Genomic DNA, 25503 nt, shown 5'->3' on the forward strand with positions numbered 1-25503 from the left:
CAACTACAAACTGCTTGTGTGTGCCATGTGTACCGCAAATCGATGCAAAGCAGTCTGCAACTAGTACATGCAGAGTCAAAGCCCTTCTCCACCCCAGGATAGCAGACCATACTCTCCTACACAACCCCCCCCCCCAAACGCAGGGACATTAAACTAGCCTTGACCAGTCTCGTCTTCATGTCCTAAGTGGAAGTACCTGGAGAGACCATCTGCATTTCCATGGTCTGTACCTGGCCGGTGCTCCACTGTAAAGTCCATCCCCTGTAGGGAAATGGACCACCTAAGCAGTTTGGGGTTTTCACCCTTCATCTGATTTAGCCACAGGAGGGGCTTATGGTCGGTCTGAATCTTGAAGTGAGTGCCAAACAAGTATGGCCTCAGCTTCTTCAGGGCCCACACCACAGCAAAGGCCTCCCTCTCAATAGCTGACCAATTCTTCTCTCTGGGGGTCAACCTTCTGCTAATAAAAGCAATGGGTTGGTCTTGACCATCTACATTAAGTTGTGACAGCACAGCTCCCACACCCAACTCAGAAGCATCTGTTTGGACAATAAACTCTTTGGAGTAGTCAGGACTTTTCAGGATAGGTGCAGAGCACATGGCCTTCTTCAGGTCATCAAATGCCTTTTGACAGCTTACTGTCCACTGAACCTTTTTGGGCATCTTCTTGGATGTCAGATAATTAAGAGGAGTCACAATGGACCCATAGTTCTTAACAAACTTCCTGTAGTACCCAGTCAAGCCCAAGAAAGCTCGAACTTGAGTCTGGGTGGTTGGAGGGGACCAGTCCTTGATGGATTGTATCTTACTCTCCAGTGGTTGAACTTGGCCTCCACCTACAAGGTGGCCCAAATACACAACCTTACTCTGCCCTATCTGGCACTTAGTAGCCTTGATAGTGAGGCCTGCCTTTTGCAGAGCCTCAAGTACCTTCTTCAGGTGGATCAGGTGATCCTCCCAGGTGGAGCTAAAGACAGCAATGTCATCAAGATATGCTGCACAAAAGTCATCCAACCCAGTAAGGACTTGATTCACCAACCTTTGGAAGGTGGCAGGTGCATTCTTCAGACCAAAGGGCATCACCAAAAATTGATAATGCCCACCTGGGGTTGAGAATGCTGTTTTGGCCTTGGACTCCTCAGCTAACCTGATTTGCCAATAGCCAGCTGTCAAATCAAATGTGCTCAAAAACTTAGCAGAAGCCAGTTTATCTATGAGCTCATCTGCCCTTGGAATAGGATGTGCATCTGTCCTAGTGACAGCATTGAGTCCTCTGTAATCCACACAGAACCTCATCTCTCTCTTGCCATCTTTGGTGTGAGGTTTGGGGACCAGAACCACTGGGCTAGCCCAGGGGCTCTCTGAGGGTTCAATGACACCCAATTCCAGTATTTTGTGTACCTCAGCCTTTATACAGTCCCTGACGTGGTCAGGTTGTCTGTAAAGTTTGTTCTTCACAGGCAGACTGTCACCAGTGACCACCACATGGGTACACCAGTCAGTTTGACTAGGTATCAATGAGAACATATGTTGAGATGAGTGTAGAACCTGTCTACATTCAATCTGCTGATGCTCGGTGAGGTTGCCTCCAAGGGTCACTCCTTCAACTGAACCATCTTCAGGGTTCTGAGACAACAGGTCTGGGATAGGGTCACTCTCTTCCCTCATCTGTAGCCATGAGCAAGCCCATGTCTGCCCATGTCTGCCCTGTCAACATATGCTTTTAACCTGTTAACATGGAGTACCCTGTGGGGACTCCCGGGAGTTCCTAGGTCCACCAAGTAGGTAACCTCTCCCTTCTTTTCCAGGATTGTATGGGGTCCAGACCATTTGTCTTGGAGTGCTGCTGGGGCCACTGGCTCCAACACCCATACCTTCTGTCCTGGCTGAAACTCAACCAAGACAGCCTTTTGGTCATGCCAAGCTTTCTGTAAGGCCTGGCTAGCCTCAAGGTTTTTGGATGCCTTCTTTATATACTCAGCCATCCTGGAGCGGAGACCAAGTACATAGTCCACTATGTCTTGTTTAAGCTTTTTGAGAGGTAACTCCCATCCTTCCTTCACTAAACACAGTGGGCCTCTTACAGGGTGCCCAAATAACAATTCAAAGGGGCTGTAGCCAACTCCTTTTTGTGGGACCTCTCTGTAAGCAAACAGAAGGCAGGGTAGAAGGATGTCCCATCTTCGCCTGAGCTTTTCAGGTAATCATTTGATCATACCATTTAGGGTCTTGTTGAATCTCTCAACAAGCCCATTGCATTGTGGGTGATAAGGAGTGGTGAACTTGTAGTTGACACCACATTCCTTCCACATAGCTGTCAAGTATCCTGACATGAAGTTGGTACCTCTGTCAGAAACCACCTCCTTAGGAAACCGCACTCTGGAGAATACTCCTAGCAGGGCCCTGGCCACAACAGGAGCTGTAGTGGTCCTAAGGGGAATTGCCTCTGGATACCTGGTGGCATGATCCACTACCACCAGTATAAATCTGTGCCCAGATGCAGTGGGAGGATCCATGGGACCCACTATATCTATTCCCACTCTTTCAAAGGGGACCCCCACCACAGGTAGTGGTATTAGGGGGGCCTTTGTTGTGCCACCTGATTTGCCACTGGCTTGGCAGGTCACACAGGAGCGACAAAACTCCTTGGTATCTTCATTCATGTGAGGCCAGGGAAAGTGAGGGACAAGCCTGTCCCAAGTCTTGTTCTGGCCTAAGTGTCCTGCTAGGGGAATATCATGGGCCAAGGTAAGAAGGAAGCCCCTATATTGCAGAGGTATAACCAACCTCCTGGTTGCACCAGGTTTTGGGTCTCTAGCCTCTGAATAAAGGAGCCCATCATCCCAATACACTTTATGGGTACCTTGAGCATTCCCAGCAGCCTCAGCAGCAGCCAGCTGTCTGAGGGGTTCAAGAGATGGACAGGTTAACTGAGCCTGCCCCAAGTCAGCCCTGGAAGGTCCCCCTGTCCCCAGAAACTCAACCTGATCAGGTTCAAGCTCTTCAGGGACAGTTCCTTCAGGGTCCTCTAGATCATCTTCCTGGGAAGGCTGATCATCACTTGGAGGCAGGGGGGAAGGCACAGCCTTAACCCTCCTGTTCTTCTTCTTGGTAGGTGCTTGGTCCATTGTTCCAGGATCCAAGACCTGTGGTTCAGTAAGGCACTTTTTGGCCTGTGACCTGATCATAGCAAGGACATGTGGCGATATACCTAACATCTCTGCATGTGTCCTGTACTCCACTTCTGACCATAGAGAACTCTCTAGGTCCTTGCCCAACAAACATTCTACTGGGAGGTCTGCACTAACCACAACCCTTTTGAGGCCAGTTACCCCTCCCCATGAGAAGTTAACAACTGCCACACTATGTGAAGTAGTGGCATTGCTGGCATTGGTCACCAGGTAATTCTCACCTGGTATGTACTGTCCAGGGTCCACAAAGCCTGGTGTCACCATAGTGACACTGGCACATGTGTCCCTGTAGGCTTGAGCCACTTTTTCATTTATTAAAGGAGTCTGTCTGTACTTGCCCAGGTTACTGGGGCTCACAGTCAGGGACAAATCCATGTCCCCATCACAGATCAAGACTGCCTGTGTAAGAGTTCTGTCCGAGTCAGAATCTCCTTCAGTTCCCATAGTGATTCCCACTACACCCTTTGTCTGGGGACCAACACTGCTAACAGTAGTACTGGGAGAAGGTTCCTTAGGGGCAACAGTGTTGGGGGCTCCACCCTTCTTACAATCACTAGTCCAGTGAGTTTTATTCTTGCAAGATTTGCACCAGGGTTTCTTTGGACCTTCTTTCTTCTTCCCTTTAGGCTGAGACCCACCCTCGTTAGTACTAGTTTGGGGCCCTGTTGAAGACTTCTGGTCTTTAGATTTCTGATCTCCACCCTTTTGGTCTATTTTCTTCTGATCACCCCCTTGGCCCTGGTTCTGGTTCTTTTGCTTAACCCTGGTTCTGACCCATTTGTCTGCCTTCTTTCCCAATTCTTGGGGAGAGGTCAGATCTGAGTCAACCAAGTGTTGATACAGTTGCTGGTTCTGACAGTTATTTAAAATCTGTTCTCTCATCATCAAATTGTACAATCCTGTATAATCAGATACCTTACTTCCCAGCAACCAACCCTCCAAAGCCTTAGTGGCACATTCAATGTATTCAGACCAGTCCTGAGTCTGTGTCTTCTGGGTGTCTCTGAACATTAACCTGTACTGTTCAGTGGTTAAGCCTAACCCATCAACTAGGACACTCTTCAGGGCTCTGTAGTTTCTGACATCCTCCTCCCTAACAGTGGGGAGTCTATCTCTGCCTCTTCCTTCAAAGGAGAGCCATAAGATTGCTGCCCACTGGTCTTCAGGAACCTGCTGCACTTTGCAGGCTCTCTCAAGAGCAGTCATCCACTTGTGGATATCATCCCCACTTTTGTAGGGGGGCACAACCTTGGACAGGTTCCTATTGTCAAAGACCCTATCTTTGTCCTTAGGGACAATGCTGCCACCAGTGGGTATAGACCCACTCTCTCTAGGTTTCTCTCTCAGTTTCTCTTCCATCAGAGCTACTTCTAGCTCCTGTCTCCTGATTCTCAGCTGAGCTTCCTGCATTCTGGCCTCATGTTCCCTCCTCTGAGGGGTGGTCATCCTTCTTCTGGAGTGACCTTGAGAGCCTCTAGAGGCATGAGAAGCATTGGATTCACCTGAGTGATTCCTTTGCCTCCCAAGCCCCTGGTTAAGTCCACTAGGGAGATCCAATGGGGTGACCCCATTGTCAGTCCCCAGTAGCCTTAGGTTTGCCGGGCCACGTATAACACTTAGCACTGGGCTAGTTCTCCCTTCATCCCCACTAACATCTGTATCCCTATCACTTTCATCCTCGGTAGTATGATTCTCATCTAAGGGGTGACTATTGGAAAGGGGTACCTCAGTAGCATCTTCAGAAGGGGGGCCTCCTGTTCCAGTCCCTAAGGGGCCTAACTGGGAGGCTTTCTTGAGAGCTTTCTGATCTTCATCAGCTTGTAAAAGCTCTCTGAGTTCAGCAGAAGTAGGGTTCTTGGGCTGTTTAAGGCCCCTGATATTTGCCAACTGCCTGAGCTCATTTTGGTTTAGGGTAGCAAAGATGGATGGTGCTCTCTGGGGGTCACTCAACAGAGATGGGTACATTGGACCCCTCTGCCCCAGCCATTGCTCTTAAGTGTGGGTGGATGTGTTGCAATCTACCTACACTTGGGTTTTCCTACTAAACCTATCTAGTAGTTGTAGTCAGGGTGTGCTACTCCCTTTGCTCTACAACAACTAAGTTCAGTAGAATTAAGTATATCTAATCTTGTTTTATATGTACCTACAGGTACCTATGTGATCTTTCAATTAGTAACCAAGAGATTACAATGGTATAACACAGCAAGCTCAAATCCAACCGCTGCTCACCAATGTGAGAAGTTGGCCTGGTATATGATGTTCACTAGTTAAAGTGACCACCTTGTACCATGCCAAGCAACCCTTATGGTGTGGTTGTAAGTCAACCTTTTCGGACTAGCTGCCCTAGTGGTAGCGTAGGCTAAGCAGTCTTTGAGGCTAAACTCGTTAAAGCGTGTTAAGAAGGCTGTTTTAACAAATGTAACCCCCCTTTATACCAATGAAAGGACACCACACAGATATATATTCAAAATATATATGTATTTATTTCTCAAAGTATCCCCTAGACTCTTTATGAGCACAGGAGCACAAATCGTTAAACAAGACAACGTTATAATATACAGAAGTTGCACTTTATATGGATGGGCCCTGGTGGCCACTCAAACCATATACTAAAATAGTGGTATAAGTACCACGAACAGGAAAGGGAAAAGGCCTAGGGCCTCTAGAATCGCTGGGCCTACAAGGAGCTAACTTCAGTTAGTGACCAGGAGGTCCACGGGGTCGCGTGTGCAGTGAGGAAAGTTACACGCGTGCTCCCATAGGTTTTCAATGGGTGCGTAAAAGTTTAAAAGTTACTGCAGAAAGGGTCTTCTGGGTGGACTACGATCTTTAGATTCAAAACACAGACACTAGAGATGTTTCTCTACACTTGGGCACCGGAGTGCCAGCTTTACCTCACCCACAGGAAGCGGGTGCATAGGTCTCGAAGTGCGTCGGGTTTCTTCTATCGATTCAATGAAACCTGGTGACAAAGATGCTGCAGGCGGTCGGTCCAGAAGAGATGTAGTGGATCCAAGAGTGGATCGGAGTTGTAGAAGACCTGAAAGCAGAGGGGACAGTGTTCACAGTCACTAGCCAGTGACCGGCATGGCACCAGGTATGTACCAGGCGATGTCGGGTGCAAACAGGTGATGAGGTGTAGCTTGTCTCCGCAGCCACGTGGTCCCTGAAGGTCGACGACGTCCAGGAGTCGATTCACGAGCTGTCCCACGCAGGCTCTCGCTGTCGGCGGTGTCAGCGACTCGAAAGAAGCAAACAAGCCTTGGCAAAGGCAGAAGTCGTGAAGAATGAAGAAAGCTGATTATTCTGACCAGCAAGGTCAGAGGGACTGCTCTTTTGGAGAGCAGCTGGGGCTAGTCTGGAGCAACCGGACCAGCGTCGTTGATTTCAAAATAGGTCGCCAAAATGGCCACTAGCCAACGGGCCAGGGACCGGGCAGGCGCGTCGAGACGCAAAGTGCAGAGGGGCCCCACGCAGATCGTGGAGATGCTGGAGGGCTCACCTTTGGTGCAGATGCTGCTCGGTGGTTGGGCTTCTCAGGACCCAAAGCACAACTTGGAGGGAGCCTCTGTCGTTGCGCTTGCAGCTTGTCGTCGGTCTTCCAAGATGGCTGGCTCCGCGTGTCTCGGTGCCTCCACGGGTTCCTTCTTTGCAGGGACTGTGGATCGGGCTGTGAGAGGTCTGGAGGTCCAGGTCTTGTCGGGCTCTAGGCTCGGGCTCCGGCTGGAGGCGGCGGCAAAGCAGACGTTGAATAGCTGGTTGGTGCTTGCGTTAGCAAGATGGTCACTCCCTGACCATAGGGGAGATTTCCTTCAGTCCTCTGTGCAGCAGAGCGTCGAAGTTCCCGTCTTCTTCTTTGTAGTAAGTTGATTCCAGGATGTCTGAAGTCTTAGGACACAGCTCCTACCTTTAAGCGGATTCTAGGGGCCGGACTACCTGCAAGGTCCCTCCCTAAGGGTGTGACCAGGAAGGGGGGTGGTTACACCCCCAATCCTTTGTCCAGCTCGCCCCAGGTCCGGGGCTGGTGTGCCCCAGGACCGGTTTGAACTGGCATATGCACCGAGGCTCCTTGTGAGCCTCAGGCATGTCTGATTCCTTTCAAGCCCTACCTGACCAATACACAAAATCCTGTCTGGGGTGGTGCTCGCACCTCCCCTGGCAGGAAACCCTTTGTCCACGTCTCCCAAGCTGGAAGGACTCCCAGCAGCAGGAGGGCAGACTTGTGTCTGTGGTGGCAGCATCCATTTTGTGGAGCTGAGGCTATGTCTGATTTTACCCGGGTTTCAGGTACTGTACATGTCGTGTCCCTCTAGAAGGGTGGAATGCTAACCCCGTCACCAGAACTGGCGAGGGGTTAGTATTCCAATTCGTATGACACCTTACTCGAAATGTTTTGATAAAGCCAAACCAAAGATAGCATTTAACCGCGAGGTTCATAATGCACTTAAGAGTATATGGTATGACGATATCTGGAAACGGTAGAAGGAAGTTGTTCCGACCACTGCAGACAGGCTCAGCTCATGCCAGAGCACCATCTCACATGGAACCAAGCACTCTGCCTTCAGGATTATCGAGGCCAGCCATAGGAGTGACTTATAGGTCAACATGTGTCCCATTTAAGGTTAGGTATAGGTATACTACACCTAAGTAAGAGGTGGTTACACCAACTTACCCCAGCTGAGTGATCAGCCAGTTGTGTCAAATTTGTTAGGCCAGGCCAGGGGTGGCATAATACATGCTTCAGCCCCTGGTAGGCCTTAGATACACCAATGCCCTGGGTACCTAGTGTACACTGGTACAGGGGCTCACAGGGTGATCCACTTTCAATTGGTTATGCACCTAGGGTGCATAGTGTCAATTTAGTAGAGAGAACAGCAGGCTGGGGGTCTGATTAGCAGGCCCACAGCCTCAATATGTCAAAAACCAGTGAAGCAAAAAGCAAAAATTTGGGGTGACCATAGGATAGCAGACCCTACTCTCCTACAACTACAAACTGCTTGTGTGTGCCATGTGTACCGCAAATCGATGCAAAGCAGTCTGCAACTAGTACATGCAGAGTCAAAGCCCTTCTCCACCCCATACTCTGCCAAAGAAAGAAGTGAAGGCCCTGCAGAAGAACACATTAACAAATGATCACTTAAACCGCAGGTGACGCAGTCGGCGGAAACGCTGTGCTACGCCCCAAATACAACCGATTATTCAAACAAAGCAGAAGGCTACCGGATGCAACAGTCGGGTACGTGAAACTGAGAATTTACACACCGTTAAAGACAAGTGAAGCATTCTACAAATTCAGATCGGGCATGGCGAGCCAAGCTCAAGCACAAAGGTTGTGTCTGCAGAAGTTGCAGAGGCAGTCAGGTACAGCAAAAGATATCCAAACAGCACATGCTCTCAATGTGAGAAAAAGAGAGTGAGAAATACAATGCAGCTGTGTTCCTGAAGCTAGCACCGCCTTTCGACACTTTTAAGAGGCAGAACATTGGTGCCAGGAGGGATGCGTGGATCAAACCATTCAATGATTTCATAGATTCACTAGAAGAATAAGATGAAAATAAAATCATTAAATACTTGAAAAACCTTGCAGGGGAAGAAGTGCTAAAGACGATTTCACCGACTGATGCAAAAGAAGATAAAGGAAGCATTGGAGGCCAAGTTTAACTCAATATCAAATGTATATTCAACCAGGCACAACAACAGGGTGGTGAAACAGTTGACAAGTTTGTTGAAAGACTTGATACACCATTAAGCATTGCAAATTCTGTGATTCTGACAAAGCCATGAGCCTCAGTCATTGATGGCTGCCTTTCAGATTCGTTTAGAAGGCGCATGTTGAGAGAAACACACAGCTTGGAGAAAATGCTTGTGGCTGCGAGAGCAGAAGAAAGACCGACAAGCTGCTGAAATGGAAGCAGGAACAGCCTTTCTCGTCAAAAGTGCGCCAGGTATGCCCAGACGTGGGTCCTGGGCTCACTGTGAAACTGGAATCAAGCTACCCTGGCTAAAGAGGGGTGAAACCCCGAAACCGGTCCTAGGATGCTTTTTTCCGGTCCAGGGAGGTCCTGGCATGGCAGTTCGGGCTGGACTGTTCCCATGAGGCACAGGGTCAACACTGATTTGCATATGGCCAGGTCTAAACTGGGGTGGCATGGTGAGCAAAAGAAAGATGGATTTAACCCAGATCTCTTGACTGGGGGTGAATGTTTTGATTCGTTCTGCATTCCGTCCATCAATTGTGTGTCTGTTGCAGAGGCAGTCAGGTACAGCAAAAGATATCCAAACAGCACATGCTTTCAATGTCAGAAAAAGAGTCAGAAATACAGTGCAGCTGTGTTCCTGAAGCTAGCACCGCCTTTCGACACTTTTAAGAGGCAGAACATTGGTGCCAGGACGGATGCGTGGATCAAACCATTCAATGATTTCATAGATTCACTAGAAGAATAAGATGAAAATAAAATCATTAAATACTTGAAAAACCTTGCAGGGGAAGAAGTGCTAAAGACGATTTCACCGACTGATGCAAAAGAAGATAAAGGAAGCATTGGAGGCCAAGTTTAACTCAATATCAAATGTATATTCAACCAGGCACAACAACAGGGTGGTGAAACAGCTGACAAGTTTGTTGAAAGACTTGATACACCATTAAGCATTCCAAATTCTGTGACTCTGACAAAGCCATGAGCCTCAGTCATTGATGGCTGCCTTTCAGATTTGTTTAGAAGGCGCATGTTGAGAGAAACACACAGCTTGGAGAAAATGCTTGTGGCTGCGAGAGCAGAGGAAAGACCGACAAGCTGCTGAAATGGAAGCAGGAACAGCCCAAAATCAATCGGCCTTGGCTGTGAAAAGCAAGCACAAGCAAGATGCACATAAGTTGACTTCTTCAAAGAAATCCAAAGTTATGTTTCTGATGTGCATTTTTTACCATAAGGTAAATGTCCAGCCATAGGACAAGCCTGCAAAGGTTGTGGGAAAGAAAACCATTTCATTACTGTGTGCCGATCTAAAGAAAAATAAAGTGTGTTACGACAATAAGAAAAGGTGGATGAGAGAACGTTCCAGAAGCGTTCTCGCCATGCCCCTAAAACCAAAAAGCAACATCAGCTATGACAAATAGAAACCAGGCAAGATCAACTGTCGTCAAGCTCATCGTATAAAGGCTCTTCAAAGTTACTTTTGTGCATCAGCGAAGAAGATGGGTGTACGCTGATGATATCTACAAAAGAATGGCATGCACATGTGGGCAGCGACGGCCTGTATAGGGCGTGTTACCGGGGCGGTGACGTGGGGCAGAGGAGGGGCTGGGTGGGGGCTTGCAAAATGCGGCATACGGCCGATTGCAGGTAAGTTACGGGGGAAAAAACGAATTTTGTTGCGCGCGCTGCATCGCATTTGGCGATGCTGCGTGCGCAACGAAATTCGTTTTTTTCCCGTAACTTACCTGTAATCAGCCGTATGCCGCATTTTGCATCCCCCCCCCACCCTGCCCCTCCTCTGCCCCATTCACCGCCCCGGTAACACGCCCTATACGGGCCGTCGCTGCATGTGGGGTTAGTTGCCTGTACAGTAAATCACAGCTCAAAGACAGCTTATCAAATAATGCAACAAATGTCATTTGGACACTGTCAAAAAAATCACATTGAAAGTAAACACAATAACTTTCATCGTAGACAGCGGCACAGCCTATCCCCTATGCTTCGCCTCACTCCGTCCGGCACCAAGGTGTATACCGGAGGCATTGCAAAGCTAAGGGTCATTCACAGCGACACAAAAAGACATTGGTGCAAGCCACCATTCTTGTTCTACAAGGAACTTCATCGAGTGCCTGTCTGCTCAGTTTTTACACTGCTGCTGACATGATACTGAGATCACTCAACAACAACCTTTGTGCTCGGTCTGAGATCACAAGCCGGTTCCGTTGTTCTTCCATGGCCTGGGAAAACTCAAGAAAATGAAAGTACAGCTTCATATCAATTAAGAAATTCGCCCTGTTGCTCAGCGACACCGTAGAATTGCTTTTCATCAACAAGAAGCTGTAGAGGGAGAGTTAGAGGCACTCTTAAAACATGATATCATCGAACACTCCACAGGCCACACACCATGGGTTTCGCCCATAGTAGTAGTGCCAAAAAAGGACAGTAGCAGAGCAGTTCACCAGGCTAACTAAGCCATTGAGAGGAAGAGATACCGTGGTACATACATTGCAGACATGATCATCCAACTGAACGAAGCAAAAGTGTTTTCCCGTCTGGACCTCAATAAAGGAAACCATCCACTCAAGCTGGACGAAACCTGAAGATACATTACTACCTTTTCAACTCATGTTGGTTTGTTCAGATACAAGAGACTGACTTTTGGCGTATCCTCAGCAGCGGAGATATTGCAGGACGTCATTTGATGAGTAATCCAGCCTGTTACTCGTGCTTTCAATTACAGTGGTGACATACTGGCTTTGAAGAGAACACAAGAAGAACACGACAAAGCCCTTAAGGAAGCGGTCCGGCTACTTGCTGATGCAAGTGTCTAACTGAACGCTGCGAGATGTGAGTTTCTCAAAACCAAACTCACGTTTTTAGGCACATATTCTCTGATGTAGGAATGACTCCAGACGCAGACAAGGTGCATTTACTATAATCCACTTGCTCCCAATCACCCCCGTACCCCTGCCCTAAAAGATGTACCCCTGCCCTAAAAGATGTTACCATGCTGCAATCCTTTCTAGGCATGGCCAGCTATTGCTCGAGATACATTAACAACTTTGCTACAGTGAGTGACCCATTGAGACTTGACAAAGTGAAATGTACTGTTTCAGTGGTCTCCAAAATGCGACCAGAGTTTCAAAGAAATTAAACATACAAGTGAGAATGCAACTGAAATGGCCTACTTTGACCCTCATTTACATACCGAACTAACAGATGATGTAAGCCTGGTAGGGTTAGGGGCAATCCTTGCTCAACACAATGATCACCTGAATGCTCAGAGACACAGTGTGGCCTATGCCAGTCAAAACCCGTCTGAAACAGAATGTGCCTACTCACAGGCCTGGCTGTGGTGTGGGCCTGCAAACATTTTCATGTTTGCCTCTATGTAAAACGATTCACTATCATTACAGATCACCAGGCATTGCTTACATTTTTGGAAACCCGAAGGCTAAGACACCTCTTTGCATCAAGAGATGTGGGTTAAGACTGCAAGAGTATGACTATGAGATAGCGCACAAACCAGGGAAGGATCAAAACCCAGCAGATTACTTTTTACGAGTGCCGCTTTATCGTCACAGTTCAACATCAAAGACAGCTGAGGCCTAACTCACCTCTATTGTGAGATCCAGTGGAATCATGGAGGAGAAATACCTGGTCCCCGGCCGATGATGCTGAATTCCAAAAGTTAAAAAATGTACAGGATTAGTTAGCAGTCACCCAAGAAGGTGGAATACTGCGAGGCTCAAGAATCGTCATACCTGGAAGCCGAAGACAGAGGGTCATTGAGCTGGCCCATGAAGGATACCGTGGTATCATAGCCACCAAGAGAGACTTAAGACATTGAGTGTGGTTCCCTCGGGTAGATGAACGAGTTGAGAAGGAACTGAAGGTATGCCATATTATGAATTGTTTGTCCCACAAGGTGACGCAGCACCCAGTGAGAATGTCTGGCATTCCAGCCCATGCTTGTGAGAGGGTTGCAGTTGACTTTTTTGTGCCTTTAGGAAATGGACATCATCTCATGGTAGTCATTGACAAGTATTCATGTTTTCCTTTGGTGGACGACCTATCGTTGACAACCACATAGAACAACTTGGTAACATTTTAGCTCAGTGGGGCATCCCGAGATCCTCAAATCTGATAACAGCCCACCCTTTAACGGCGAAGAGTTCAAAGAATTTCATGTACCACTCAATAACAAACATCAAAAGAATACACCCCTCTGGCCCCAGGCCAATGGTGTAGTTGAAGGATTCATGGGCACCCTCAAGAGTCTCATTCAACGAGCATCCATGGAGGGGAATCGATCTAAACCAAGCGCTGTGCCAGTTCCTCTCACTCCACAACTGGTGAGAATCCAGTCCCCTTGCTATTTGGGAGAGCCATCAGAACAAAATTACCTCAATGGACTACAGATCGATCAGTGAATGATAGCAAGGTTCAAGACACCGAAGCAAGTACGTCGAAAATGGAAAGTGCATGCCAATCAATGTTGTCATACCCAGGAGAAAGACTTTGCCACAGGAAACAGGTTGCGGTGTGCAAGGAGAATATGGTGACAGCACTCATCCTGGACGATCCCTCGCTTGGGAAACATCGCATTTTAATCACGTACTGCACTTGTCGAGTCCTGAAAACATGCATGAGGCGACCCCGCTAGCAGGTCCGGCTCAAGCGCCTGAGTCCATGTTGCCACTGCCCGATGAGGGTGGACCTCGATCATCTTGGATCACCCGATCTGGCAAACAAGTGCGAGCGCCTCGTTGACTAATCGAGGAAATGTAATTTTAGTGATGTCTGACAGGGGAAGATGTAGCATATTGATGTTATACGTACTGGGACCCTAGTGTATCTGGCCGGACTCTGAACAGAAACTATGTACGTCATATGCGGGGAGGTGTTAGGGTGTGGTTACTGTTGAATATGAGATATTACACAGTGTATGAGAGTATGCTGAAGAATAAAGAAGTGTTTGACTGCAGCTCCCATGTGGCGTTCTTCATTCACATGATCCAGGGCTGGGGAAGACGACGCCACACACACACAACAATAACTCAATTTATTCAAGAAAATAAGACGTATAGAACATTTTAATTAAGGGCTGCATCCATACACCAATGCCCCAACTGTCAAAAGGGAATGCTCGCGCAGGAGCATTCTAACAATCAGTAATATAACAACCATAATTGAAGACAAGAAAGAGGGGCATGGGAGGGAAGAGGAAATAGATCAGGGCTCCGGTAGGAGTCCGTAGAACTAAGAACGGGAGGCATGCCAGGAGGACGAGGGTCTGCAGGATCCCCATGAAAAAATTCAGGTATAACTAACTGTGACATTAAAAGCGAAGGGATTTGTAATAACCACTAAAATAACATGGAGTGTGTGTACGACGGAGCTGTGTGCATTAGCTGAACAGGGCTTTTTTCACAACTGTCATGGTATGAAGCCAGTGTGTTCACGCAAGGTGACCCGGGTATTTCATCTGCACATAAGGATTAATCATACGCTCGCCTCATACCTGGATCTGGTGCCGCAGACCCTGCCCCCGATGCACATAGCGATTGGTTGGGACATCCCTGGCAGGCTGATCCTTTACCGGCATCGCTGCTGTTGCTGCCCGGACAATCTATGTGAAAATAAGAGATGGGAAAGTGTAGTTTAGGACTGGATCGGAAAGCAGCACCGCGGTGGCAGCTGTCAAACACTTTAAATGACAAAAGTCACCCACCCCCAGGCGCGTTTTCTGGAACATCAGCCATCAGTACGAGAAACAGTAACACCAGTAGAGACAAACGACGGACTACTCCATTATAGCAGCGTGGAAAGAAAAAAACACGGAACTAGGAAGGCCAGGCGTCCATGAAAACAAAAGACAGACCCACTGAGTGACGCAAACAAGCATTTGCAATGCAACAGGTCTCGCATTTACGTGAGTTTGAGCTGTTGGCATTGTAAATGACAATGCCTTTTATTTATGTTTTGGTTTTGGAACATAAATAAAACACATTGTCATTTATAATGCCAATAGCTTAAACTCGAGTAAATGCGAGACCTATTGCATTGCAAATGCTTGTTTACAGTGTGTATATAAAGCGCTCAGATACTTTCGGGTCAAGCTAGCGCTATATAAAACTGCACTCAATATGTACAGCTGTGTCAAAAACTAACGCTCGCTGCGGGAGTCAGAGGGCTCAGCCAAGCGCGAAAAGCACTGAGGACACGGGAGGGTGGAGGGGCAGAGGGAGGGAGCCTGGCAGAGAGGGCGAGCAGACTGGGAGTGGGAGAGAGATGACAGTGTCCATAGGGGACGGACGAAAGTCATTAAGGATTTAGGTGAGGTCTGGAGACAAGAGAGGCCTGGAGAGAGAGAGAGTGGGGAGAGAACATGCTGGCAGGGGGAAGAGGCGGATATAAAGGCACTAGTAAGGAAGGGGAGGCGTCGGCGGGGGAAGCAGATGCTCAGAGAGGCATACAGGGCATAGTAGAGGCAGCGGTCACAGCAAGAGGTACAAGAGGCCCGAAAAGGAAGGTGACGTAACGGCCAGGACTGCCGACTGTGGCGCTGGGGAACCAGATTCGAGTCTGGGCGTCCTCTGCTCAACATCCTGTGATTCCAAGCAAATTACTTAATCTCCCCCTTTCTACCAAAGAATGAATGTGTCCTTGTGTAACATAACTGATGATCATGTGCAAAAACAAGAAAAGAAAGGAGGCGGAAACATCATCAGGCGGTAGAACGGAAATGCTGAATCAGAAGAAAAGTTGGAAGCAGTGTACCGAGAAAGGAAACAACCAGGTGTAGTGGATAACAAGGAAATATGGATTGATTATGCAGAGGGAAGAGTAGGTTACTGGGTGCAGTGAAGGAGAGTAGGTAACGGGGTGCAGTGAAGGATCGAGGAAATGTTGGGGTGTAGAGAAACGTATGGGTACCATTTTAAAAGGCACGTACAGTGTATGAAGACTGAGGTGGTGAACTTGCATGTAAAAGGAGGACACACAATGTGCAGCGGAAGGGTGGGTGGAGTGTGTATGGAAAAAAGACGCCAGGATCAGGGGGCAGGGTGGGGTGCAGAGGGAGGGTCCACTCATTGTGCAGCTGTGGCAGAGTGAGACTGAGAGTTGTGCTGCGCAGGGAGTGAAGAGGAGTGGGTGTGAAGAGCGCACGATGGGGGGCAGTGCAAATGGAGGGGCGGTGTTTCAGGGAGGTAGGGGCACAATGGGCCAGTCACGCAGGCTGCCAAATGCTGCGCGCGCCTGTGTGAAAGTGATCACGATCGCGATCACACATCAAAGCGGCCGTACGGCCGCGAAAGTGAAAGCAAACAAGTGCTTTCAGGCCTCCAAATGGTGCGCGCACCCGGCCGACGCACATGCACTGTATTTGGAGGCCTGAAAAGCCACTGTTTGCACTGCCAAAACTCGCTTACTATAAGTCTCGCCAGAGCAGCGCTAAAGCGCTGTCTCAGGCGAGACCTAACAAAAATAACCTCCCCAAATATAGGAAAACACGCACATAATTTAAATAGACTACCCCAACCCCCCCCCCGCCCTCCCCCCCAGCACTGCAAACCTGGAAATGTCACCCATGAGCAAACTAGAAACTTGTCAAATATGATAAGATCTGAACTGCAGGGGGCAGTGGGATTTGTTTTTCCTCTTCAATGTGTAAGATTCCATTCATAGTATCTTAAAGAATAAAACAAGAACTTATATTTTTGCCGACTAATGACAAATAATAATGTAATCACGTCAGAGATTATTTAATAACTATTAGTGACGTTTTGATCTATTTATAGCATCAGAGTGAGGATAAACGCCTCGGTAGCATACATGACAACATTTTCCAACAAGAAAGTTGGGGATTTAAAAATATGTTTCCTCCATTGAGCAGCACCAATTTGACGCGAGAGGCAGCTTTAAATAAAGCCAATTTTGGTGGTCTCCCGCTTGAATCAGGTCAATCAATCAATACATGTATAGAGCGCACTACATACCCGCGAGGGTCTCAAGGCGCAGGGGGGGGGGGGGGGGGGGGGGGGGTAGGTGCTGCTTTTGCTCGAAAAGCCAGGTCAGAAGGCAGAAGGTTCCTGAAGGCCAGTAGGTCCTGAGTCTGTCGCAGGTGGATGAGGAGGGTGTTCCAAGTCTTGGCGGCGAGGTGGGAGAACGACCTGCCCCCGGTGGTTGTTCTTCGGATGCGGGTGATGGCGGCGAGGGCGAGGTTGGCAGAGCGGAGCTGGCGGTTCGGGGTTTAGAAGGTGAGACATCTGTTGATGTATGTTGGTCCGGTGTTGTGGAGTGCCTTGTGAGCGTGGGTGAGGAGCTTGAAGGTGATCCTCTTGTTGACGGAGAGCCAGTGCAGATCACTCAGGTGGGGACTGATGTGGCTGTGGCGGGGTGTGCCGAGGATGAGGTGAGCAGAGGCGTTCTGTATCCGTTGTAGTCGTTTCAGGAGATTGGTCGATGCTCCTGCGTAGAGGGCGTAGCCGTTGTCCAGTCTGATGCTGACGAGGGCCTGGGTGACCGTCCTTCAGGGATCCATCTGTAGATCTTGCGGAGCATGCAGAGGGTGTTGAAGCAGGAGGATGAGACGGCGTTGACCTGCTTGGACAAGGAGATCGATGCGTCAAGGATGAAACCCAGGTTGCGTGCGTGGTCGGTGAGTGTTGGTGCAGTTCCTAGTGTTGTCGGCCACCAGGAGTCATCCCAGGCAGAGGGGGTGGAGCCGAGAATGAGGACCTCCGCCTTGTCCGAGTTTAGTTTCAGTCGGCTGTTTTTCATCCATTCGGCAAAGGTTTTCATTCCTTTGTGGAGGTTGGTTCAGGGGGTGGTGGGGTCCTTGGCGAGGGAGAGGATCAGCTGGGTGTCGACGGCATAGGAGATGATGTTGAGGTCGTGTGAGCGGACAATGTTGGCGAGCGGTGCCATGTAGACGTTGAAGAGGGTCGGGCTGAGGGATGATCCTTGGGGTACGCCGCAGATGATCTCGGAGGCTTGGGATCGGAATGGCGGGAGGCGGACACTCTGGGTTCTGCCAGAGAGGAAGGAGGTGGTCCATTCCAGGGCCTTGTCACAGATCCCTGCGTCGTGGAGGCGTGTGCGTAGGGTGTGGTGCCAGACGATGTTGAAGGGGGCTGAGAGGTCCAGGAGGATGAGGGCTGCGGTTTCTCCGCTGTCCAGGATAGTTCTGATGTCGTCGGTGGCAGCGATGGGAGCAGTTTTGGTGCTGTTTTTTTTGTGGAATCCGGACTGGGATGGGTCCAGGATGTTGTTGTCCTCGAGGTAGTGGGTAAGTTACTAGTTGACGATCTTCTCGATGACCTTTGCCGGGAACGGGAGCAGGGAGATGGGCCGGAAGTTCTTGAGGTCTCTTGGGTCCGCCTTGTTTTTTTTTAGTAGGGTGTTGATCCTGGCATGCTTCCAGCTCTCCGGGAAGGTTGCGGTCTCGAAGGAGATGTTTATGATCTTGCAGAGATGGGGTGCGATGTTGGAGCTGGCCTTGTTGAAGATGTGCTGCAGGCATGGGTCTGACGGAGAGCCGGAGTGGATGGTGTTCATGGTTTTGATGGTGTCGTCGTCGTTCACGTGGGTCCAGGTGAGCAGGGTGTTGGTGCGGATGGTGATTCTGAGGTGTTGGAGGCTGTCTGGGGGGTCTGGTTGTCGAAGCTGTCGTGGATCTCGGTGATCTTTCGATGGAAGAAGGTGGCTAGGGAGTCGCACACGTCTTGTGATGGCGGGATGTCGTTGGTGTTTGAGCTGGGGTTGGAGAGTTCCTTCACGATGTTGAAGAGCTCTTTGCTGTCGTGTGCGTTGTGGTAGAGGCGGTCCTTGAAGGAGGTCCTTGTGGCGGTTCGGATGAGGTGATGGTGTCTGCGGATGGTGCTCTTGTGGGCTGCATAGCTGTATGGAGTCTGGTCGTGGCGCCACTTGTTTTCAAGCTTTCGGCAGGTCTGCTTGGAGGCCTGGAGTTCGGCAGTGAACCAGTTGGCCTTTCTGTTGGAGTGTCTGTTGGAGGGTTTGTTGATCGGGGCGAGCGTGTTGGCGCAGTCGTAGATCCATTGTCTGAAGTTGCGGGCGGCAATGTCGGTGGGGTCCGTTGGCAGGATTCGGGCGAGGGTGGTGATTAGCTGGTGATTGGTGACTTTGCTCCAGCTGCGGCAGGGGGTCTGGTGAGTGTGGTGGTGCCTGGTGGGATTCTGAAAGGTGAAGTGGATGCAGCAGTGGTCGATGCAGTGGAGTTCGGTGGTGTGGCTGACGGTGATGTGGTTGCTTGCGGAGAAGATGGGGTCCAGCGTGTGTCCGGCGGAGTGGGTGGGCATCGTGAGGAGCTGTCTGAGTCCGAGGTTGGCGATCAGGGTGGAAGAGTTGCTGTCGTTGTTGTTCTCGAGATGGAAGTTGAGGTCTCCGAGGAGGATGTAGTCTGTGGAGGCGAGGGCGTGCGTGCTGATGAGGTCAGCGATGGAGTCGCTGAACTGAGGCCGGGGGGTCTGTAGAGGAGTGTTCCTCTGAGGGTGGTGTTGGCGTTGATGTGGATCTGGAAGTGCAGGTGTTCGGCGGTGCTGAGAGTACCGTCGGTGCTGGTCGAGATCCTGAGGGTGTTCTTGTGAATGATGGCGATTCCTCCTCCAGCTCCGTTGGTACGATCTCTGCGGGTGATCTTGTAGCCGTCCGGGATGGCTATGGCGATGTCGGGGGCCGAGGAGGCGTTCAACCAGGTCTCTGTTAGGAAGGCGACGTCCGGGGAGGATGTGTCGAACAGGTCCCAGAGTTCGACGACGTGTTTGCGTACAGAGCGGGTGTTAAGTAGTATGCATCTGAGGTGGTTGCGTCCTGACTCGGTGGGTTGTCTAGCGGCTTGGAGGCTGGTGTAGCTGCAGCTCCGGCAGGAGAAGGGTCCTTGGGTGCGCTCAGGGGCGGCCAGGAAGCAGGTGTGGGATCGTCCAGAGTTGAGTGCGTGGAGGGTGCTGGCGTCGGTCGTCGTGGCGGTCGCGGGGACTAGGGAGTCTAGCGCTGGACGCGGTCTGGGCATGGACAGGCTTGCCTTTGGTGCGCCAGCGGGGCGGTCGCACAGCAGCCGCCATAATAAGGGGAGTTGGGAGGGAGGAGCAGCTGGGAGGCGAGAGCGGGACAAATGGGCGAGCAGGGTGGCAGGGCCGCAGGGGACGCAGCGGCGGGAAAACGGGCGAAGAAGCAGGGGCACAGAAGGCAAAAGGGCACAAGAGGTAAAAGGCAAAGGGGCACAAAAGGCAAAGGCAAAAAGGGGCACAGAGGAAAAAAAGGGGCACAGAGGGCAAAAACAGTACAACAACAATTTAGCAAAAACGGTACAACAACAATTTAGCAGTAAAAACACAACCGAGGCAGAGGGGCCTCGAACTTACGGCAGCGGAGGTGGCAGCGAGCACAGGGACATGGGCACAAAGGTGGTGCTGTGCGGCGTGGGGGAGCGACCTGCCTGTGAAACAGCTTAAAACAAAGCCATTTTTGGCTTTACAATTCGGTGGTCTCCTGCTTGAATCAGGTCTGGTCTGTATGTGTGTGTGTGTGTGAAAGGAGGGGTTTCCTCTCGGAACCAGCAGCTATTACTGAGCCAGTTCCAGGATCGGGCACATCCCGGTGAAATACCCTGAAATTGTCCTAGTGTAATGCCGACACATTTTTTAGCTCCTGCACTTTGTCTGCTTTCGATACGGAGAAACAACCTCCAATGTGTTAGGTAGGTTTCTTATTTTCACTTTCAGCTGGTCCATCATAAAGAACTTGAACTTAGTTAGAGGGCCATCACCACACCCTTTATTCAAGTCCTATCCTGGCTGGAGCAGTCTGCAGCCTAACACCTTGATGTCAATGCCACGGACAGCCTTTTGCCATAACACAAGTGCTTAGGACCCAAACTATGATTTGGAGGCAATTTTTGACTTTGCTGCACTCTCACATGTAAAAGATATGCATGCACTGTAAGAATGAGTGAAGAGTGCAGATATTTTTGGCCGGTACCCGAAAAGAAAAAGGACTGCCATATGATCACTTTAAATCAGTGGTAATAGAATTGTGAAGTTAAAATTGCTAGCAATAGTACCAAGCATTGGAAATGCAATAGGTCTCGCCTTTGTTTAAGTTAAAGCTATTTCCTTTGCTAATGGTATTGTATTTTAGCTACGTCTTATTGAGTGTTTGTATGTGATATGTTGTGCCTTTATGTTGGTTGAATTGTAATTGATATGTGTGTAGTAGTTTAATACATAGCGTTAGAAGGAGAAGAGCAGTGTTTAAGATTTGGGACGGAGAGTATAGCATGAGGGTAATGACGTATAGTGAAGAGGAGAGTAGCATGAGGCAGAAGAAAAGGGAGTGAGAATAGTAGTATGAGGGAGAAGGAAGAAAGCGTGGGTGCTTTAATCCACTGAGTGATTAGACATGCCTTGCGCCACTGCTACACCACCCTAGTGGGCTCCAGAGGCACCTATCATGGTTGGGTCTATAATCTCTGCTCCTGTGGGCTGTTCCTCTCCTGGTGCACAACACCTGATGGAAAATGACATATCCCGTTTCCTTTTCTGCAGTTTTTGCTTCGTTCCATAATCTGTGTGGCTTACATTGTGGGCCACAGACCACTCCAAAGTTGGTGGGTGAGTTTTGTGAGTGCATCGGTACATGTATTTCTATGCCCACGCATACGTATAGCAGCATGCTTGCTGTGGCCTGGTTTGACGTGGTTTGTGGCTTTCATCCACGGAGGCCACCATTCACTCACGCACTCTCCATACATTCGCACACTAGTGTCTAATGCTTAAACATCCTGTCTCTCACTCACTGGCTTCTAATACACTCCCCAGGAGTGCCAGAATCACGCTCCTCACTGATGACGTCAAACAGTCAACTGATATAATCCTCGGAGAGACAGGCAGTCTCCACCCAAGTACACACACACAATACAATGTTATCAATCCACAAATGCTCTTCGATGCCTCAGCCGGATCATAAAGCACTATGTAACTGCCACTAGAATGCACTGCAGCAGTGCGCCACTAAAACACAAATCACAGACTGTCATAGGAAGCAGGCATGCAGTAATAAACAAAAGAAGCAGCACGGCAAGAAGAAACAAGTATACATTATACAGAATCTCATGTGGGGTTTCTAATAATGCGGTGCATGAAGGCGCCTCTGCGTGTGTCAGTAGTGGATAGAAATTCAATACGGTGCCACAGATGAAGGGATAACCCTAAACCCCCCAGGCAGACCGAAGTCTTATACAGAGAAACAGCAAAAATCTGTGCACACGTAAAAAAGTAAGCAGTAACAATTACTGTAAGTGATGAATAAAGCACACAATAACAATTTCAATAAAACAGTGATCCGATGACGTGTTTTCTTTCTGTGTAGATTTATTCGAAGACCATGTGCCCAGCCAACACGTGTTTCGTCAGGAATTTAACCCCACGACTTCTTCAGGGCTACAAATAGTACAATGGCATGGTATTAGCAACGTAAAACACAACGTAAGAAAAACTAGAGGCGATACTAAACAGCCAAGGTGTAACAGAAGTAAGTGCGAGCTAGAAAACAGAGACAGTGAAGTGCAAGGTGCGGTATTATACAATTCAGGGAGGTACACAGCGTGTGGACATCATGTTGTTGCTTAATGTTACCTCAACACGATGTACTAAAGAAATGAATGGTTGAAATTAGACATCACAGTTCTGAGGAATGTTGATGACTAAAGGGTGACATGTAGAGGGGAGACAGTAAGCCAATTACCAAAAGTCAAAAATTACGGGAAACACCCTCTGAAGTTAAAGATAGAGGAAAGTCCAATAGTGTGGCGAAATCGTAAAGTACAGCGAGAGGTGTCTTACCTCAAGGGCAGAAAGGCCGGAATGGTAAATCTAGAAGGAGAAAGGGAATGGGAAGATATGAGTGCATGCGTTGCACATGACTAAGGACAAAACGTGGTGTGCGGGAGAAATAATAAGCTGCTCACCACTATGCCGGTTGTAATTCCGTCCCGGCTGGTAAAAGGAAGTTCAGTCCCAGGATGGGTGTTGAGTAAGTATCGGTAAGTACCACAATCAAATCACTCTATAGAAGAGAAAAGGGGTACTGTAAGCTGTTGAGTCAGGTGGTATGCGTGGTAAGAGGGTTAGTACTCATGAACACAGTGGAGCGGCAAAGACGGCGAGTGGACCGAAGTGAGAATTAAGGGTGGAGAATATACAAAGTGAGTATATTGGCATGGCACTGTGATAAAAATCAAGCAAGTAATATGTAGCAGCGTCTCAAAGCCAGCGTGTCGGGACAATCAAAAATTACCGCGTGTGTCTAGAAGGCCTCGACCACTAAGGAGTGTGAACCCCAAGTTAAAAAGGTCGAACCTCCTGAAATACCATGACATGGGTTAAACGCGGTGAAGTGATAGGTTGTGTGTTTGAGTCGACTTCAGGCCTTAGTGAAAACTATACAACATAGCGGGAGAGCCAAGGACCGGCTCGAAAAAGAAACGGTGAGTCGGCGCGTGTAAAGGGAAAACCAAAATAGATAAAAAGAAAAATCGAGATGAGGTGCATATGAAATGTGATGAGTTCATGCGTGGCAATGGATAGCATATAAAATAGAAAAGCCGGGTGCCATGGTTAGCCGATGCAGAACCAGTGAGGGCACACGACGCCCTGTTAAAAACGTAATCGCAAAGTAAATCGTAAGGGAAACAAGTCAGCCAGAGCTTACCTTCAAAGAGTATCGGGTGGGCCTTGCGAGTACGCCAGACAGAAGAGGAGTGTAGCAACCACAGGAAGTGTGTGCATGACTTCCGTATAAATGAAGAAGACGGAATAAAAAACTAGAGCGCTAAATCTATCATGACTGAAAACCGGAAGCGGAAATGGGCATACGCTCTGCTTACGGTAAACTCCAGAGCTGAATATTACGAAACAGTAATAAACTACGATGTAGAGAGGTGTTAACAATAAAATATAAGTTCCGGCTGCAAATAAAGTACAAAACTAAGCTACCGAGAACACGGTCACACAAGTGAGTTGTAAAGGATAAGAGTGTACAATATGTCAATTCAAAAATTATGCGCAGACAATGTAAGTGCATAAAGATCGGGTATAGTGATAGGATGCAACAGACGCACGGCAATGGATACAGTCGATAGGTGAGGAGTGGACATCTGGCGTCACGGAAAACGATGAGTAGTATATGAGAGGTAGAGGGAAAGTTAAAAGTAAAAGGATAAAGGAGAGTGGAGGGTTAACATAGAGGTGCGCTGATACTATTAGGGAGGTAAGCAGAATGCAACACGACTCTAACGTAGCCTGCAGTATATAGGAGTACAAGTAATAATGCATGGCACCAATGAAACACCAATAATTCAATCATCGTTAATGTAAAAAAAAAGGCAAACTAAGTATCAAATGATGGACTTGTTAATAGGCAAATAAGTTGATGGTTATACCATAGAACATGTTGAGTTAAGAGAGGAATGCACATATTGTGTGTTCGTTATCAGTAGGCATTTGTACAGTCATGAGGTATTGCTGGAAACATGAGGACACAAACGTCCAGCTTTTAAGGCATAATCATACAAGCATGAGATTATAGCATCAATTACCCTAAAAGAATTGTAGCTCATGGTCGGTATTGAGTCCTTTCTCTACCGCATAAAGACGCATGATCCAAGATCCTTCTGCACGGTGTAGAGACAATTCTGTCGCCACCCCTCTGATGCAACGGTATGACCTCTATCCCAAATAAATTGAATTGTTTATACTGGCCTAGAGCAACACAGTTGATTGCATGGATTGCCATGGGATATCTGTTGTCACCCTGTTTGATTGCTCTTGCATGTTCACCAATCCGGTCTTTGAGCATTCGGATGGTGCTGCCAACATATTGTCTATGGCATTTGCATTCAACAATATAAATTACAAAGCGTGTTAGACAGTTAATGTTCTGCCTGATTTGATACTCCCTCCCATCAGGGCCACTGAATTTGGATTTGTTGTGAGCGGCCCACCTGCAAACACCGCAGCTCCCACATTTATGGAAGCCTAATGTCTGTATGGTAAGCCAATTGGTATCGGTCTGGGCTTTGGGGATCGTGGGGCTCAAAATGCTTCTTAAGGTGGTGCCCCTTCTGTAGGTAACAAGCGGTCTGCGAGTGGGGAATGCATCCAGGGATTTATCAGCTCTAAGTGTGTCCCAATGTTTGTACATACTCTTGGTCATGATGTCAGTTCTCTTATTGTGATGCGTGATTAATCTCACAGGTTGTGCTTGCAAGTCTCTGGGCTCTCTATTCTTGAGTGTCTCTGTGCGTGGTACCAGTAGGATACGTCTCTCTGCTTTGTCCAGGCTGGTTGGTTGATACCCTCTATTCTGAAACCTCTCTTTCATGGTGTGTAAGCATTTGTGAAATTCAATGTCCTCACTGCAATTTCTTCTTGCTCTCGTGAATTCACCAAATGGGATGGCATTGATTTGATGTCTTGGATGTGCACTAGCAGCATGCAAGATCGAATTACAGACTGTGGGTTTGCGATGTAACTTGCTTTGTATTGTGTCATTCTGAATGTACAACTCGACATCCAGGAAGATCAGGTGTGTTT

The 25503-nt window shown here is 48.6% G+C and overlaps 1 protein-coding gene across 2 annotated transcripts in view; it reads right to left on the bottom strand.

Moving 5' to 3' along the window:
- Window positions 1-15306, bottom strand: part of NUBP1 (NUBP iron-sulfur cluster assembly factor 1, cytosolic) — a 286868-nt gene extending 271562 nt beyond the window's left edge. The window contains exons 1-2 of one of the 2 annotated variants that reach the window (XM_085628298.1): window positions 14622-15306; window positions 14412-14519 (exon numbers count right to left, since the gene is read on the bottom strand). In XM_085628298.1, coding sequence (XP_085484424.1) covers window positions 14412-14519; window positions 14622-14652 — 139 coding nt within the window. In that variant the 5' untranslated portion in view covers window positions 14653-15306. The remainder of the gene's footprint in view (window positions 1-14411; window positions 14520-14621) is intronic. The other variant, XM_085628299.1, reaches the window with a different exon arrangement.
- Between the last annotated feature and the right edge of the window lie 10197 nt (window positions 15307-25503).

This window comes from Triturus cristatus, chromosome 10 (assembly GCF_964204655.1).
Source record: "Triturus cristatus chromosome 10, aTriCri1.1, whole genome shotgun sequence".
NCBI lineage: Eukaryota > Metazoa > Chordata > Amphibia > Caudata > Salamandridae > Triturus > Triturus cristatus.